The following is a 14,905-nucleotide window of genomic DNA, read 5'->3' as shown; positions in this document are numbered from 1 at the left end:
AAATGTTAGTTGGACGTGATTTGGATTAGGAAGTAGCTGGAGAGCTTTTAACAACCTCAGCGTGGAAATAAATCTTTGTTTGAATGTGGCAAATAATCTGCTATATAAATGGAGGTCTAATTATCCCAATATCCAGACGTTGCTGTGACAATAATGCTGTTTATCACTAATAAAGTAACAGTACAAAACAGCTGCAAATGCACCAAATCAACCTTTTCTGGCCCAATATCTCAACTCATGCTGCCACCACAGAGAACTAACGAGGAACATTCATACATGACAGTACATGAAGCCGTGAATAAACAACTGGCCAACACTGGATCCACTGAATAAAATCAGATCTGGTGTATCTGAGTGGAGCGATTTGTGAGTATATGAAGCAGCTGAGGATAGCCTCTGTTGTTAAAAACTACTTTAACTGAATAAAAACTCACCTGCAGCCTTCGCAGAATCGACACGGATTTCTTTCACACTGTAAAAATGTATTTAACATAAAGTTCAAGAACAATAAAAAAAGCAAATGAGCACCACAAAGGCTTTATTTAAGAAAATGTATCATTTATTTCAATATCAAAAATGAAAAAAACAAAAATAATTCACAGTGAATGATGGATCACTCCTCTGCATAAAATAGATTGTAGCAAAGATAACTACATTCCAAGTCTTTATTTTAGCAACTCTGAAAAGAGCGTTTACCCCAAAATATCATTTCACCTATGAGGTAAAATTTAAGAAAAAAATGGAATTCAGAAAGGGATAGCAAAAAAGTGGGATTTGTATCAGGGTAAAAGATAGAAAACACCAAACGGTTCAGACATCCATCACCATTGCAGTGCTCTGGTACACAGGGACCATTCTAAAGACTTCTATTTTAATGAAGGACTCGGTACAAACCAGCCACAAAACATCTCATCCAACGAATGCTGGAGATATTCAGTGCAACGTTGTCTGACGCAAAATCAAACTACGACTAGAAAAAAAGAAAAATTTCACCGTAAAAACAAGGAAGGAGAATTCTGAATTCTGACGGCTACATTATTTTGAAAGCTGCACTGACACTGAAAAATGTCAGTGTCAGAATGAAGCTGAATTAACTTCTTTTATGATTCTTTAAATCACAGGGCGTTTCAGATAATGTCCTTATCTGGGCTGGGCAGAATTTATCAGAATCAACGCTTTTTCAGATGTGTTGAAGGAGAAATTTAGCTTCCATTCCTTGGCTGTTTGTTGGGAGGAAACATTTCAGTGCTTTAAAAGATAAAGCTGGTCTGTATTTTTCTCAATGTCAACCAAAAAATGTTCATCTGTACTTCCTGTGTGCTACTCTGTTTTCAGCCCTGAGCCCAATGAGGACTTTCAGAGTGTTTCTGACAACAGCTGGATGCTGTGGTTTCTAGCAGACATTACTCAGAAAGGAGTAAATATTACATTTGTTCGTGACTGTTTTCAGAAGCGGATTAATTTGCATTTGGTGGAGTTTGTGAGCTGCATTGTGTCCATAACCAGAAGGAAACATGTTTGTCAGCTCAAAAACGTGGCTCACTGATGTTTTTAATGGTTCTTTGACAACATCTGACCTTCACAGAAGACATGATAGGGGAAAAATGGCTGAATTCCACTTAGCTTTATGGTGTTGACCCTCCTGGCTCATTGGAAACTAATTAATGCGATTCGTCCCAAATGCTATGAGAATTCAAAGGTCACGAGGAAGAAGATCAAGCATCACTTGTTGGTTCATTGAGAGTTTTGGTCTTTTCGTTCGGTTTGCTGACAAGAAGCAAAATCTAAACTACTGTGGGCCTTATCCTTCAAACATCTGCTCCTAAAGCTCTCAGGAAACTGTTCAGTGAGGCTGCAGCAGCCACACAAACTAACCTACTTTATTTTATATCCTAAACAGAAAAAGTTTGGAGAGGAAATATCAAAGGAAACATTTTAAAATGTCAATGTTTTCCCATTATCACTGCTAACAAAGCACCACATAGAACACTCACTCATAAACACATCATAAATAAAACAGCAGATAAAACATCATCATCTCAAAATTTTGTTTCAGGCTATTCCTTCCCTGCCCTTTGTGGAAAAAAATAACAACTCAACCGAAATATTAAAATGTAAACAGACTGGCGGCGAGCTAACGGAGCCTTCGCCAGTCGAGTTTCGGTGAAACAAAATCTCACATTGCGCACCACTACTCAGGTCTAACTGTCAGGCACTGATTTTGACCTAAAACACATGACTATAGTTCAGGGTTCGAATGAAAGGAGAAAGTATTTTAGGCCAAAAACTTATTTTAGTGCAGCTACCAACTGGGGGTCAGAAGCGTTAGCGGTTTGGCTGCTTGTGCCACAGTAGAGTCTCACCGTACTGCACCATAGAGTTGAAAGACGGCCGCGGTCAACGTCAGCCGACTGTTTCCCTGCATGGAGATAAATGCAAACTGGATCCTGTGATTCACACAGCAGAGGCAAGACAGAAACATCCCACAGCTTCCTATTGTAGCTGCATTTCCAATAAATGTCAGGCTATTATTATTTTATAGAAGTCCTTTCTGAAAGCAGCTGTCCGGCGATCATTTGGTGTTTTGTAATTAAGTGAAGCTACAATCTTCACAGCTTCCTGCTTTTCCACAGCTGTGAATTTCATCAGAACTTGAAGGGGGCAGTGTAAGAAGAAAAACATTCGGCTTTGTCCTCTACATACGAGCCAGCGGACAAGGATGCTCTTTGGAAATGCGTGCTTGTGGGAGAATCCAGAGGTGAGAGGTCATTCTGAGTCTGACAGGACGATGATCTCATCCGGGTCACACTGGGTCGCAACGTTGACCTGGAAACACAAACAGCAGCACGGTTACAAAACCAATCAGGATCCATCCATCCATCCATTATCTATACACGCTTTATCCACATTAAGGTCGCTGGGGGCTGGACTCTAATCCCAGCTGACTGAGGATGAAGGCAGGGGACACCTGGACAGGTAACAGTCTATCACAGGGCTACATATACAGACAAACAATCACACTCACATTCAAACCTTCATGTTTTCCATGAAAACTCACACTTTTATCCATGTGCTAACATAATTACACAAGGGTTTTCTAATCATCAATTAGCCTTTCAACACCATTAGCTAACACAATGTAGCATTAGAACACAGGAGTGATGGTTGCTGGAAATGTTCCTCTGTATCCCTACAGAGATATTCCATTAAAAATCAGCTGTTTCCAGCTAGAATAGTCATTTACCACATTAACAATGTCTAGACTGGATTTCTGATTCATTTAATGTTATCTTCATTGAAAAAAAAAACTGCTTTTCTTTCAAAAACAAGGACATTTCTAAGTGACCTCAAACTTTTGAACAGTAGTGTACATACAGTTTAGAATCACCAGTGAACCCCACCATGTTTTTGGACTGTGGGAGGAAACAGGAGAACCTGGAGAAAACCCAAACATGCACAGGGAGAACATTCAAACTCCACACAGAAAGATCCCAGGCCGAGGCCGGGACGTGAACCGGGGATCTTCTAGCTGTGAGGCGACAGTGCTAACCACCACGCCACTGTGTAACTCACCAACCAGGATTCATTGCAATCTTTAAAAAAAAGTTAAACAGGTGCAAAAAATTCGGTGAGGTTTAGTATTTTCCATTTTATATTTCTGGACTAATGTTCTAAGGTGTCTATTGTTTAACTCGGGTAGACAAGGTGGACAGCAAAACACCATTTTGGCATCAACAGGAACACCAGATGTAACTTTTTTTGTTGAAAATCAATGTTTGAGAAATTATAAATTTGTCTACTTGAGGAAAATCACAATCTAATGTTGTGTATGTGGCCTGTATAAGGGTCAAACTTGCTACTGCATTAGTGCCACTGATGAGCTGCTGCCAGTGTCTAAAGAATGTAGAAGAACCATAAACGTAGGCGACTCTAGTCCCTGTTTGTGCTGTTGTTGGTCCTGTTGCTTTTGTCGTTGTCATGAAACAGACAGAAGTCATGGTGGACTGTAGGGAAGTGAAACTGAGTCCTGTCAGTTAACTACAACACCTCACTGTTACTTTGTTTTTGTTGTACTTTAAAACAAAAAAATAAATAAATTAACAGGTTGCAGAAAAATTTGGAGCATCTCCTGCCTTAGTTGTGGCCTGCGATCCAATCATAACACATGTAACAAGAACAGATGTTTTGAGTTATGTTTTTTAATAAACTGACTGTAGGGTATTCCACAATAACTCAGAGTCATTAAAGCTCATAAACTGTCTGCTCCTTGTCTTATAAATGTAACAGAGGACAAACAGGAATAGCAGGTCATTTGTTTCAGTTTCTAAATATAAAAAATCTAGATCAAGCCTTAACATTTTAGAGGTTAGTTTCTATCTGAAGTGTTACAGTCATTATAAAGTCATGATCTGCACATCTGAACACCAAGCCTTGTGTGTACGATCCTCACTGCGATCAATAACTTATATCCTCAGCTCTCCTTTAACAACTGTACTTTCCCCACCTTGTTTTTCTTGGGAGGCGGCGTCAGCTGTGAGCTGCTGACCAGTTCCTGGGTTGGAGTGTCAGCTCTGGTGGACTCGGCCTGCTGCAGAGGACTGCTGCTGAACACACCCATGTCCAGAGGAGTATCGCCCTCACTGTGGAGGGGAGGACGCAGAGATGGACCAGGAATTATCCAGGAGAGAATAAAGGAATTAAAGCAAATCAACAAAGAGACAGGGAATGCAACAAATGCACCAATAACTTTCCTACTAAAGTAATCCAGCGATTTATTATCAAAAATTCAAGTTTTAAAGGGCGACAACTAACAGCGTTAACCCTCTGAACCTGAAAACCTGCCAGTGAGATTTGAAGGCGTGTTACATGTTTTAAAAAAATTTGAGAAATTCTAACATTATCAGAGCCAGAAACTGTGAAAACAAGGGAGAATCGTTGGATTATGACTTGCTGCTCTGCCAGAAAATGATCCAAATCCAAGATTAAAAAAATCTTCATATTTTAAAAACAGTGTTTGTTCTAAACCAAAAAAAGAAAATAAATAATTCTGTGCTCCTCGCTGTGAAGCTATTACTGATTCAGCTGCCACCAACAGTCCCATGACAAAAATGAAAGACGTTTTCAGCTAAACTGCAGGCAGTGTTCATACAAAGCAGACTGCGCACTAAAATATCCACAGTACATACAGCCTTGGAAAAACCTGGAAAAAAGAATTACGTATTTATTCCAGATCTTTTCCAATTTTTGAAAAATAATCACAGAAAATCTACTTTCTAAATGATTAATCAAATTTTAAAATGTTCACAAAAGTAAGCCCTTTCCTCCCACCAGATTCTGTAAAAAACTAAAAGATTCTGCACTCCTCGATGCAAATGTGTCGCCAGCAGTGACTCAGCTGTGACCAACAGTCACATGACAAGAATTAAGGAAATTTCCAGCTGAACAGCAGGATATAAAATATCTATAGCATGTAAAGGCACATTTTTTTTTCTGTATCGGTAACACTCATGGCTGCTGGGAAAAATGTTAATTGTTTATTTCCAGATTCTTTAAATTGTTTGTCAAATAAATTATCAAACACCAAACTTCCTTCATGCAATTTGGTTACTTTATTCAAATCTAGGCAAAAGCCTGAATTAATTCAAATTATTATTTCACAAGCTTGAGTTCATCTTGTTTAAAAGCACAACGTTTACTCCTCACCAAGAAACAAGCCCCTCGAGTCCCTGATTGTGTAAAAGCAGCATGAAATCTTTGCTTCCTCATTTCTTCCATTCTCCTGTCACAGCGCTGCTCATACTTCATGTATTATGTCGCAATGCTATACACATTTTGAAAGTTCCTATGAAACAACATAAGCTCCTGCTTTCTGTTTTCTGTTCTGTCAAATCTATGAAACGGAAAATATTTCAAGCAGCTTTTCATCAAAAAAAGCTGCAAAAATCCACCAATCTATACATATGTCCAGTGTACTGCAATATATTTAGACCCACTTTTAGAAATACAGTGGTGGTAAAAAGTTTTTGGACACAATTAAAATTTTACACAATCTCAAATATTGTCATGGAAAATTTGTGGAAAATATTTTTTTTGTGTTTCAAAAGGTGTGGCTGCACTAGACAGACACAAATAAATACAAATGATTCTTTTGTTGTTTATTGTTTACAACACTCAAATTTTCTTTAATGGAATCAATCAATTTTAAATTTTTAATGGCTTTTTTTAGGATTTGTTTAGTATTATGGCTGTGACTGTACTAAAAGAAACTGCACTTGAAGAGTGCACCTAAGACTGATTCTTAGTGCAATATTTCACAAATGTATGGGGTGTCTGGAAACTTTTTTCCACCACTGTAAGTCCTCATTTGTGTTACTATTAATCTCACAGTAAATAATACATAAATAGTATGGGATATTTTCTCCATATCGTGCAGTCAGAATCTATCCCTAATCAGCCTTACCTGTCATGGATGATTATGTCCTTAGAATTATCGGCGTTCCCTGATGCGATCACCTCCCTCTTCCTCTTCTGACTCCTCGTAGTTCTGGGGCTCGGCGGCGGCGACCTGCCGTTGGTGTCACATTTATCTACGGCTACTGGTGACGGTGGCAAAGGCTTCCTATTGGCTGCTATCGAGACGTCTTCTGGGTTCTCAGAGACTTTGCTGGTGCTTACCAGCATGCCTGAAACCTGATCAGAGGAATCCACAGGCTCCTGTAACGTTGTGAGGTCACCATTAGACAGTAACGGCCTCTGCTTGTCAGTTATTATGGGCTCTGACTGGCTGGGACTGTCTCTGGGGGACGGGATGTCAGACAGTGGAGACACTTGGGACTTGGTTTCATCAGAAACAGGACTGAGGCCACTTGTGACTGGCTCTTCCTCGCCTGCAGAAATGCTTCCCGTCTGGTCATCGGTCTGATCCTCCTTGTTGGCGTTTTCACGCGCTCCCTCTGCCTCGACGCCGTTGTCTTCCTCATCTTCATCATCATCTACAGAAAGAACTTAATTAATTAAATACTTCTTTCTAGTCTGAATCACCAGATGTAAACTGCAGGTATAAGTCTGTCACTGGTTGTGCTTTTCAAGCGTTACCTGCAGAAACAACAATCACCACCTCCAAGCTGGCAACACTGAAAATTTCACGTTTTGCCAGGGATTTGGATCATAGATTAATGCAACCCTGCAAGTTTTTTTCTGTGATTCAGGCATCTGAATGACAGAGTTTGCTACCCTGCAAGCAAACGTTTCACCAAAATAATACCTCCATCCTTATTTTTAGGGGACGCTATTGCTGCACCCACGGCTTAGTGCTGACCAGGACGACTTGTTTAAAGAAATACAAACAGGTCAGAGCAATGTTTCCCCTGAAGCAGAATGATAATGAGATGAGATAATGAGACCATTCTGTGCTGCAGAATGGTATGAGTGCACATGGTCACAATAAGATTCAGATTTTTGGAATCTCGATTTGAATAAGAATCATCTGCCAATTCCAAACTATTCTTGAGTGAGTGAAAATGAAAAAGGGCCTGTTTGCTTTTCTGACAAATCTCTCTTGGAGAATACACTAAATCACTGTTCTGTTCTCTTCAGGGCTTCAAAGGAAACTCCCACAAAAACAGGGAGATTGATGCATGACGTCATCTCAGACTGATGTCTCTGGGACAAATCATCACATTCAGGTAAAAAGCTATGGATGTTTTCTTCTTTTCACAAACATATCAGCATTTACTGAGAGATTTCTAAACTGTAACCTCATAATTAAGATTCACAGTGACAGGAAAACTGTCAAACCTGCCTCAATCAATATCTCAGGTCTAACCTGGTCCATCCTGCTGAGTGCTGGCCTGGATCTCCTCCTCTATGTCTGGGTCTGATGATTCATCTTCGTCTTCATCATCCTCCTCCTCCTCTTCCACTCCATTCTCCTCTTTAGTCCCTGCCACCTTTCCTGATTTCTGCAATTACAAAAATCAAGCACAATAGAAAAATAAACGATATATCGTGGTCCTATAATTTAAAATACTATCAGAAAAAAATTTCTAGATTAAGTAAAACTACATTTGTTTTCCTCAATGGCAAACTGATATATAAAAGGCTCTGCTCATAGAAAACAGCTCATGCAGATAAAATGATATGACCTCAACATGAGTAAATCCGACATTAGAATTAATTATTTCACTATTTTATTGTCCCACACTTGTCTGAGTTGCTGCAGCGTTGTACCTGCCAGAGGCTTCTATGTGCAGCCACCTAGCTGCACTGGTAAATAATATCGATAAACAGATGTGTAGCAAGTGAGACATTTTGTGTACAACTTTGTTCATATTTTACCTCCAGGAGATGCTATGAATTCAAGAAAAGTCTCAAGAAAAATCTCTGTTTAATTCTTCTTTAATTCTTTTTAACATGGAAGCAGTGCTGTTTAAAATGCCTCCTTTACCTCTTTGTCTTTCTCCAGTCGTTTGCTCCTTTCTTGCTCCTCGGCGTCGTCTTGTTTGACAGCGTACTTGGTGATGACCTCCTCCAGGCGGGATAAAGCCACCTGTCTGTTCGACCGCAGCTTCTGCTGCAGTGAAGGGTTCGACAGAGCCGGGTCACTGGCTGTAGAAGAGCAGAGGATAAAAGGAGAGACAAGACAAAGTGTGGGAACAATGAGGGTGAATGAAGGCATAGCTGATGGAGTAAACACAAAGAAAAGGCAGCAATAAAAACCAAATAACTGTAATGTCAAATATTTTCTCAGCGTCATGCAGGAATACGGAAATGATCAAATAAGAGTTAAATAAGGTGTGGATGAAGGCAGAGAGAAAGAAAACAAAATAAATCATAATTTTCTCTGACCAATGGTGCCTTCTGGAAACTTTTATCAAATTAAGAGACATGGTAGATCTTAAACCCATAAAAATACTTTACTGATTCACAAAGTACTACCGCACAACGTTCAAAATTTGTCAAAATAAGAGACAGAAAATGATTCTGGAATATGGAACAGCTGTACTGAGAAACTGAAAAGCACACTGTTTAGGTTTGAAACTAATTTAAGAAACAAATATGAAAATAATTCAATTCTCACACTACTAATTATAAGAAAATCTGGCTTTTTTTTTTTTTTTTTTTTAAAGTAATTTTTGGCCTTTTTGCCTTTATTACATAGGACAGTGGAGAGTGAGAGACAGGAAACGTGGGTAGAAGAGTGGGGGAATGACATGCAGTGAATGGACATGGGTCAGACCATTTACTGCCTGTCGTTTGGGACAATGGATGGAAATTAGCACTTGTGCTGAATCCAGCTTATTTACTACAACCTTGCGTAAATTTATGAGATTGTACGTTCATTAATATGCACTGTCTCGTCCAAATAAATAAAGAAATGAAATAAAGTGAAATAAACCCATGGCCGCTGCGTCGGGGACTATAGCTGTTGTTTATGGGTCACCTGCTCAGCCAGCTGAGCTATCTGGGTGCCCCGAAATCAGGTATTTTTGGGTATATAGAAACCTTCAGCATGCAGGTAGAAACCGCACTGAGGACAGTGTAGCCCAACACGAGCCAGTAGTGTTTCTTTCCCGTCCAAAGCCTTACCAGCTTTGTATTTGTCAGTGAGGTGTGAGCCGAAGTTGTACGCCAGGTCCAGTTGGCGTCGCTCCTGCATGCGGCTCCCGGTCTCTCTGAAGGCCTCCTGGGCGATCTGATTCAACTGTTTTCTGCTTAAGCACAGATTGTGGCGCTCGTTGGCACGCAACACCTGCTGGAGGATGTCTTGGTAGTCTGGAGGATTGGTCTGAGCCTCTGGTCTGTTGATGAAACGCTCGATCTGACAGGAGGGAGGAAGGGTACTAAATCAGAGGCCTAACTCACTCACATAAAAATGCAGTTCTAACAAATGAAAGAGCTTCACTACCCACAGTCTATATCCCAGCACATGGTTATATCTTCAGTTTCTTGTCTGAAATACTTCTGTATGACAATTTTGAACTCCAACAATCACAACTTTCGTATTTTTGCATTTTGTGTTTTTTACTGTGCTCCAAATGGTTTCAAAAACTTTAAAAAGAAATCATTTACAGCAACATCAAGTCCTGCTGATAGTAATAATAGTGAATTCTGCAACTGTAGATTTGCTGACATGTTTTTACACTCTACATATCGTATTAGCATACTGTGATCTGTTTCAAACCGTCAGACCTGCACGTAGCGCAGGTCAAGACTTGGGGCAAATTCCAGGTAAAATAACAAGTTTTACACTATTTGTTACTTTTAAAAATCATTTCTAAAAACATTTAGAGCCACACCAGGCAGCTCACCTTCTTGTTGATCTCAGGATAACGAGTGCTCCTGTAGGTGATTCTCTGCTCAATGACTCGGCCTGTTAGCGTGTTGCAGCCCTTTAGTTCACACAGCTTTTCATATATTTTCATCATCTGAAAAAGAAGAACAGGGGGAGAAGTAAGACTAGCTGTCACACAGTCTGCTAGAATGCTTTCTTTTTTACAGCTTTAATCGTTAACTGCAGCCCTATTTATAACCAGTGGAGCCTCAAACCGGATCAAACTCTGCCCTCACCTTGCGTTTAAGCTTGTGCTCCTGAATGTATAAAGAATCTTCTGCTGCCATGTCCTCTATACTCAGCTCAGCCTGCTGCAGACGGTAGATCTCTTCGTTGTACACCTTCAGCAGGTTCTCCAGGTACGCTACCTAGAAGACATTAAGAAAAGACATGAAGGTTAAGGGGAGTTGTCCTACAGGGACTTCTGATCCTAAGTTTCACGAGGCATATAAGCCTTATTGTGTGTATATTTGCACAAGTTACATCTGAGAGATACAAGAACAACTTTCTACATCTTTTACATTCACTGATTACAATTTTATTTCCCGTTTGATTAATGCATATTTGCTGACAACCCCATTTATGTTCATTTATCTGTTTTGCTCTACGAGTTTTACAAAAAGCACTTCATGAAGCACTGAAGCAACTTTTTAAAAGGGCCATACAAGTAAAACTACTAATGACTAGAATCCCCATGACAACTATTTAAAGCTTACTGTCAGCAAAAAACAATATTTGTCATGTCTAATCCACACCAACCTGTTTCCTGGATGCTCTCTTTGCTTTTTTCTCTGCTTCTTGATCCTGTCTATTGTCCTCTTGCAGCCCTGAGGTGGAAGGTTGTTGTTCTTCTGCTGCCAGTTCCTGCCCTTTTGCCTTTTCACTCATCTTACCTTTAGTCTTACCTTTAATTTTGGCTATCAGAGAGGTAGGCTGCAGAGTACTTGATGCTGAGGTAGAGGAACTAGGCTCAATCTTGGTGAGGGTCTGCCTCCTCTTGATGGCATGTTGCCTGAGCACAGTGCACAGTTCATTGATGTATACAAATGTTTTAGAGAGGTTGGCCTGAGCGCGAGTCAAACATCGTCCCAGGGTGTTCCTGAACTCCACAGACGACAGATAGTCTGGGCAGGCCTTGGCATGCTTGGTTTGGAGAAACGTCAAGACCTCGGGGCAGTCCTTAGTTAGACCTGAGCAGTGTTCGACAAACTGGACAGAAGGAAAAGAGCAAAAACAGAAAAGATGAGACCTGGCTGAGTAAAAGTATGACTGATAAATCATCAGCACAGAGGGAAACAGGCAAGGACCCAGAGGAATGTGAGAGAGGGAGAATAAACAACAAGGACACATATCCCACACTGTTATGTGATTTTAGCATTATACATTCAATTTCAACCTACTGCCAATATAGTTTTGCTGGCATAACATATTGTCTAAAGTTAGGATGGTCATTTGTACATCTACAGAAACTTTAGGGAGTAGAAACTGTGTTTATAAATTGCATTAAGTCTGCTTCAAAAATGGGGCGTGTTCGTTAATTTCCACTTAACATAACACTAGAGTAGAATATTAACATAGCATCAAAACAAATGCTACTACACTTTGGACTGTTTATTCATCTAGACAGCTTAAAGAACTGTAAGCTCACCTCAGTGAACAACTTCTGATTCTCCGCCTGCAGAACATGAGCATCCTTCTTCGCTGAGGCAAAAGGTGACTGGGTAATGTGTGTGGGCACCGGCTGCAAAGCTTTGAGAGGCGAGACCTTTTTGGTGTGACGATTAGAAGATGAGGTGGAGGCAGGGAAGGAGGGTTGAGGACTCGCTTCATCTTCATCACCATCATCATTAAGGATGATGATCTTATCTGCCAAAGAGGCTGGAGCCACCGCCATCCAAAATGTTGTCTGTGTCCGCTTTCAGAAAAGACAAATAAGCAGATTTGTCAGTACAACTAAAAGTACAAGAGGTCATACAGGAAATCTCCTGTGGCCTAATGAGAACACATGATGGCAAGCTTGAGGGTACTGAGGTGGACGTAGCAATAGTTCTGATTACTAAAATCCATAGGCAGTTCGACAGACATAAACAATGACATAATGCCTTCTGTGGCTGAAAAATAAAATGTAATACTTTAATTTCACGTTAATTTCATAAATGATGTTTGGCTGAAATTTGCAGGACTGTAAATTGATTGTAGACTAGTGATCATCTGACAAAAACTTGAAGAACCAGCAACAAAAATGTGTCTCTTGTGTGCAACTGACAAGAGGAGAAGGAGGATAAGCACCTACATCTGAGGAATACAAACATGTTTTTTCAACAAATAGTTTCTATTCTATTTCGATTATCTCAAGTCCTGTATAAACTAGAACTGGCAAAGTGTATTCAATTAGAACTTGTCTGATCAAAGAATTGGTGAACAATGTTACAAATCTGACTAGGACACTCAAATGTCTGTTGAAAATTTTGTCATAAATGTAGTGATTTGTTAATCTGCAGTAATTTTGACAAACGATTCATCTATTTTTCAAGTAATTTTGTTAAATATTCTCCTGCACCTGTTAATATTTTTGTTTCAGCAAATTTCTTTGTTTTACATGATAGTGAACCGTGTTGTGCCAAAAACTGATGCAGCAATTATCCCTAGATATCTGCATCATGGTACCCGCTCCGTGCTCTAGACAACAACCAAATACATTTATTTTTATAGGTTGAAATTGCTCTTTTAGACCAGTTCAATTCATATAACGCATTTTACTATCGCCAAAACGAGAAAGTAGCCCCTGCATTGTGACTAAAATGACACCAGAATGATTGATTTCATTAATGGGGGCTATATTTCAAAGATTACGGCCGACAAGCTAACTGAAAAACAGATCATTTCTGCATTTTATACAGACAACTTATCCAGAAATCATATCAATTACAGTGCAGTTTCCAAATATAAATGAGGATATGAGACATATCAGACAAACACATACAGCCTAAACATCAGAAACAATACCATAATATTGTCCATAATCAAAACGGCCATTCCTGAGAACACTATAAAGCACAAACGTGTCTTTGGTCACAATTATTCAGTTGCAAACGTTACGAATTCCACAAACACACACCTTTGCTATCACCATGGATATGTAGTTCAGTGTATTTGCATGTTATGACTGTTTGACCAGACACAATCAGGTGGAAACTTACATAAACAGCACGATTTTGGCAGACGACGGCTTTTTGGCACAACAATTCAATCTTAGGGGGTTTGAAAGAACTCCCCATCTTACGTTGTTCTGAAACGTCAGGGTCAACATTTTCATGAATTTTCCACCATTAACTAGTTGTCAGCGTACTCATCAATTATGAAAATAAGCGTAGAGGCAGCCACTAAAGTGTTCTACACACACCGAAACATAGTGTTCTTGCAAATTTTATGCTTCGTGGACACATACATATTATGCTAACTGTAGCTTAAGAAATCAGGCAAAGAGGTAAACGCGATTCCGAATAGTTGAACTGTTAGTGAAACGAAACAATGATCATAGCTTGATGACACAGTACATTACAGAAGGCGACTTAGACAAAATCCAATGTTAAAAATGAAACATTTGAACACAATATGATATACTCACATGTACCGACCTCTTGTTTATGAGCTGTTTTTCTTCACAGTAAAGCAAGAAGACCGTCGGCGGCGGTGTAAGATAAGAATTCTGTTAGTTAGCCAACATTAGCATTAGCTAGCTAGTTAGCATTGTGACTTTTCTAAGTAAGAAAAATAATAAATCAAAAGACAAGCCCACATTCTGTTTTTATTACGCGGCCAACCAGGCAAATAAATCCTAGATAGCATGTACGATCTTGTTTTTAACCCCACAGACGGTCTGTTTACTAAAACAATATCCGTCAGTTTAGCTACGTTGTAGACGAGCTGCGAAATGTATCCGCAAAAGTCCGTCTGGCATCATTGTTTCTGATTGGTCGAAAAATGCTTCAGTAATGTCGTTGACCATTGGCCGACTTGACACCGACGAGTTTTGCGAAAGCATTTCAGACGTTTTTTTTTTGTTTGTTTGTTTTTTTAAAAGCCTGGACTACATATGCAAATTGCATAAACGGATTCATTTAACGCCAGTTCCAGTTTATGTTTTAACAGCAAATATATAAGCAAAATAAATAAATAATAAAACGACAGCAGAAATGCATATGAGAAGGTACCTCGAAGGGAGTTAATCTTATAAATTCATATTAAATTTGGTCTAATCTTCTAATCCAGACAAAGTATAGGAATAAATGTAAACGAACAATAAATAACAGGCCAGTGGAGTAGGTGTGTCTGCAGAAGAGGAAGATGCATTTTCAGGACCGATTTCGACAACCCTTGTTTTTTTTTTTAATTAACTCTTTCTCGGGTCAGATAACATGGCAACCACTTGTTTAGTCCAAAGGGAAGCTAGCTTTTCTAGCTCACAGACGCTGGAAAAACAAAACAAAAATTGTCAGTTAGTAAATAATATTTGAATGGAATAAACCTTTAAAATTAATTATGTGGGCAGAAAGTACTGTTTTGGGTGGA

General features: G+C 39.4%; 1 protein-coding gene across 2 annotated transcripts; it reads right to left on the bottom strand.

The window, feature by feature from the left end:
• Positions 1-521: 521 nt before the first annotated feature.
• daxx (death-domain associated protein) lies at positions 522-14,298 on the bottom strand. Of its 2 annotated transcripts, none has more exons than XM_023277955.3 (11): positions 13,962-14,298; positions 11,982-12,248; positions 11,093-11,542; positions 10,570-10,701; positions 10,311-10,427; positions 9,589-9,820; positions 8,447-8,607; positions 7,826-7,961; positions 6,461-6,992; positions 4,505-4,640; positions 522-2,826 (listed from the first exon to the last, which is right to left on the bottom strand). In XM_023277955.3, exons 2-11 carry the CDS (start codon positions 12,225-12,227, stop codon positions 2,767-2,769), a joined length of 2,202 nt encoding a protein of 733 aa, XP_023133723.2. In that variant the 5' UTR covers positions 12,228-12,248; positions 13,962-14,298; the 3' UTR covers positions 522-2,766. The 2 variants fall into 2 exon arrangements, with proteins under 2 accessions (XP_023133723.2, XP_023133731.2); XM_023277963.3 differs by having other exon boundaries at positions 13,972-14,298.
• Between the last annotated feature and the right edge of the window lie 607 nt (positions 14,299-14,905).

The sequence above is a fragment of the Amphiprion ocellaris genome, chromosome 15 (assembly GCF_022539595.1).
Source record: "Amphiprion ocellaris isolate individual 3 ecotype Okinawa chromosome 15, ASM2253959v1, whole genome shotgun sequence".
NCBI classification, from domain to species: domain Eukaryota; kingdom Metazoa; phylum Chordata; class Actinopteri; family Pomacentridae; genus Amphiprion; species Amphiprion ocellaris.
This window is presented reverse-complemented; position numbering and strand designations above follow the sequence as displayed.

Excerpts from the sequence above, each read along its gene's own strand:
- daxx (XM_023277955.3), bottom strand. The coding sequence starts at position 12,227 with ATGGCGGTGGCTCCAGCCTCTTTGGCAGATAAGATCATCATCCTTAAT. Across the intron at positions 11,543-11,981 it reads ATCAGAAGTTGTTCACTGAG|TTTGTCGAACACTGCTCAGG; the intron begins GTGAGCTTACAG and ends CCTTCTGTCCAG. Across the intron at positions 7,962-8,446 it reads GACTGGAGAAAGACAAAGAG|AAATCAGGAAAGGTGGCAGG; the intron begins GTAAAGGAGGCA and ends TTGTAATTGCAG.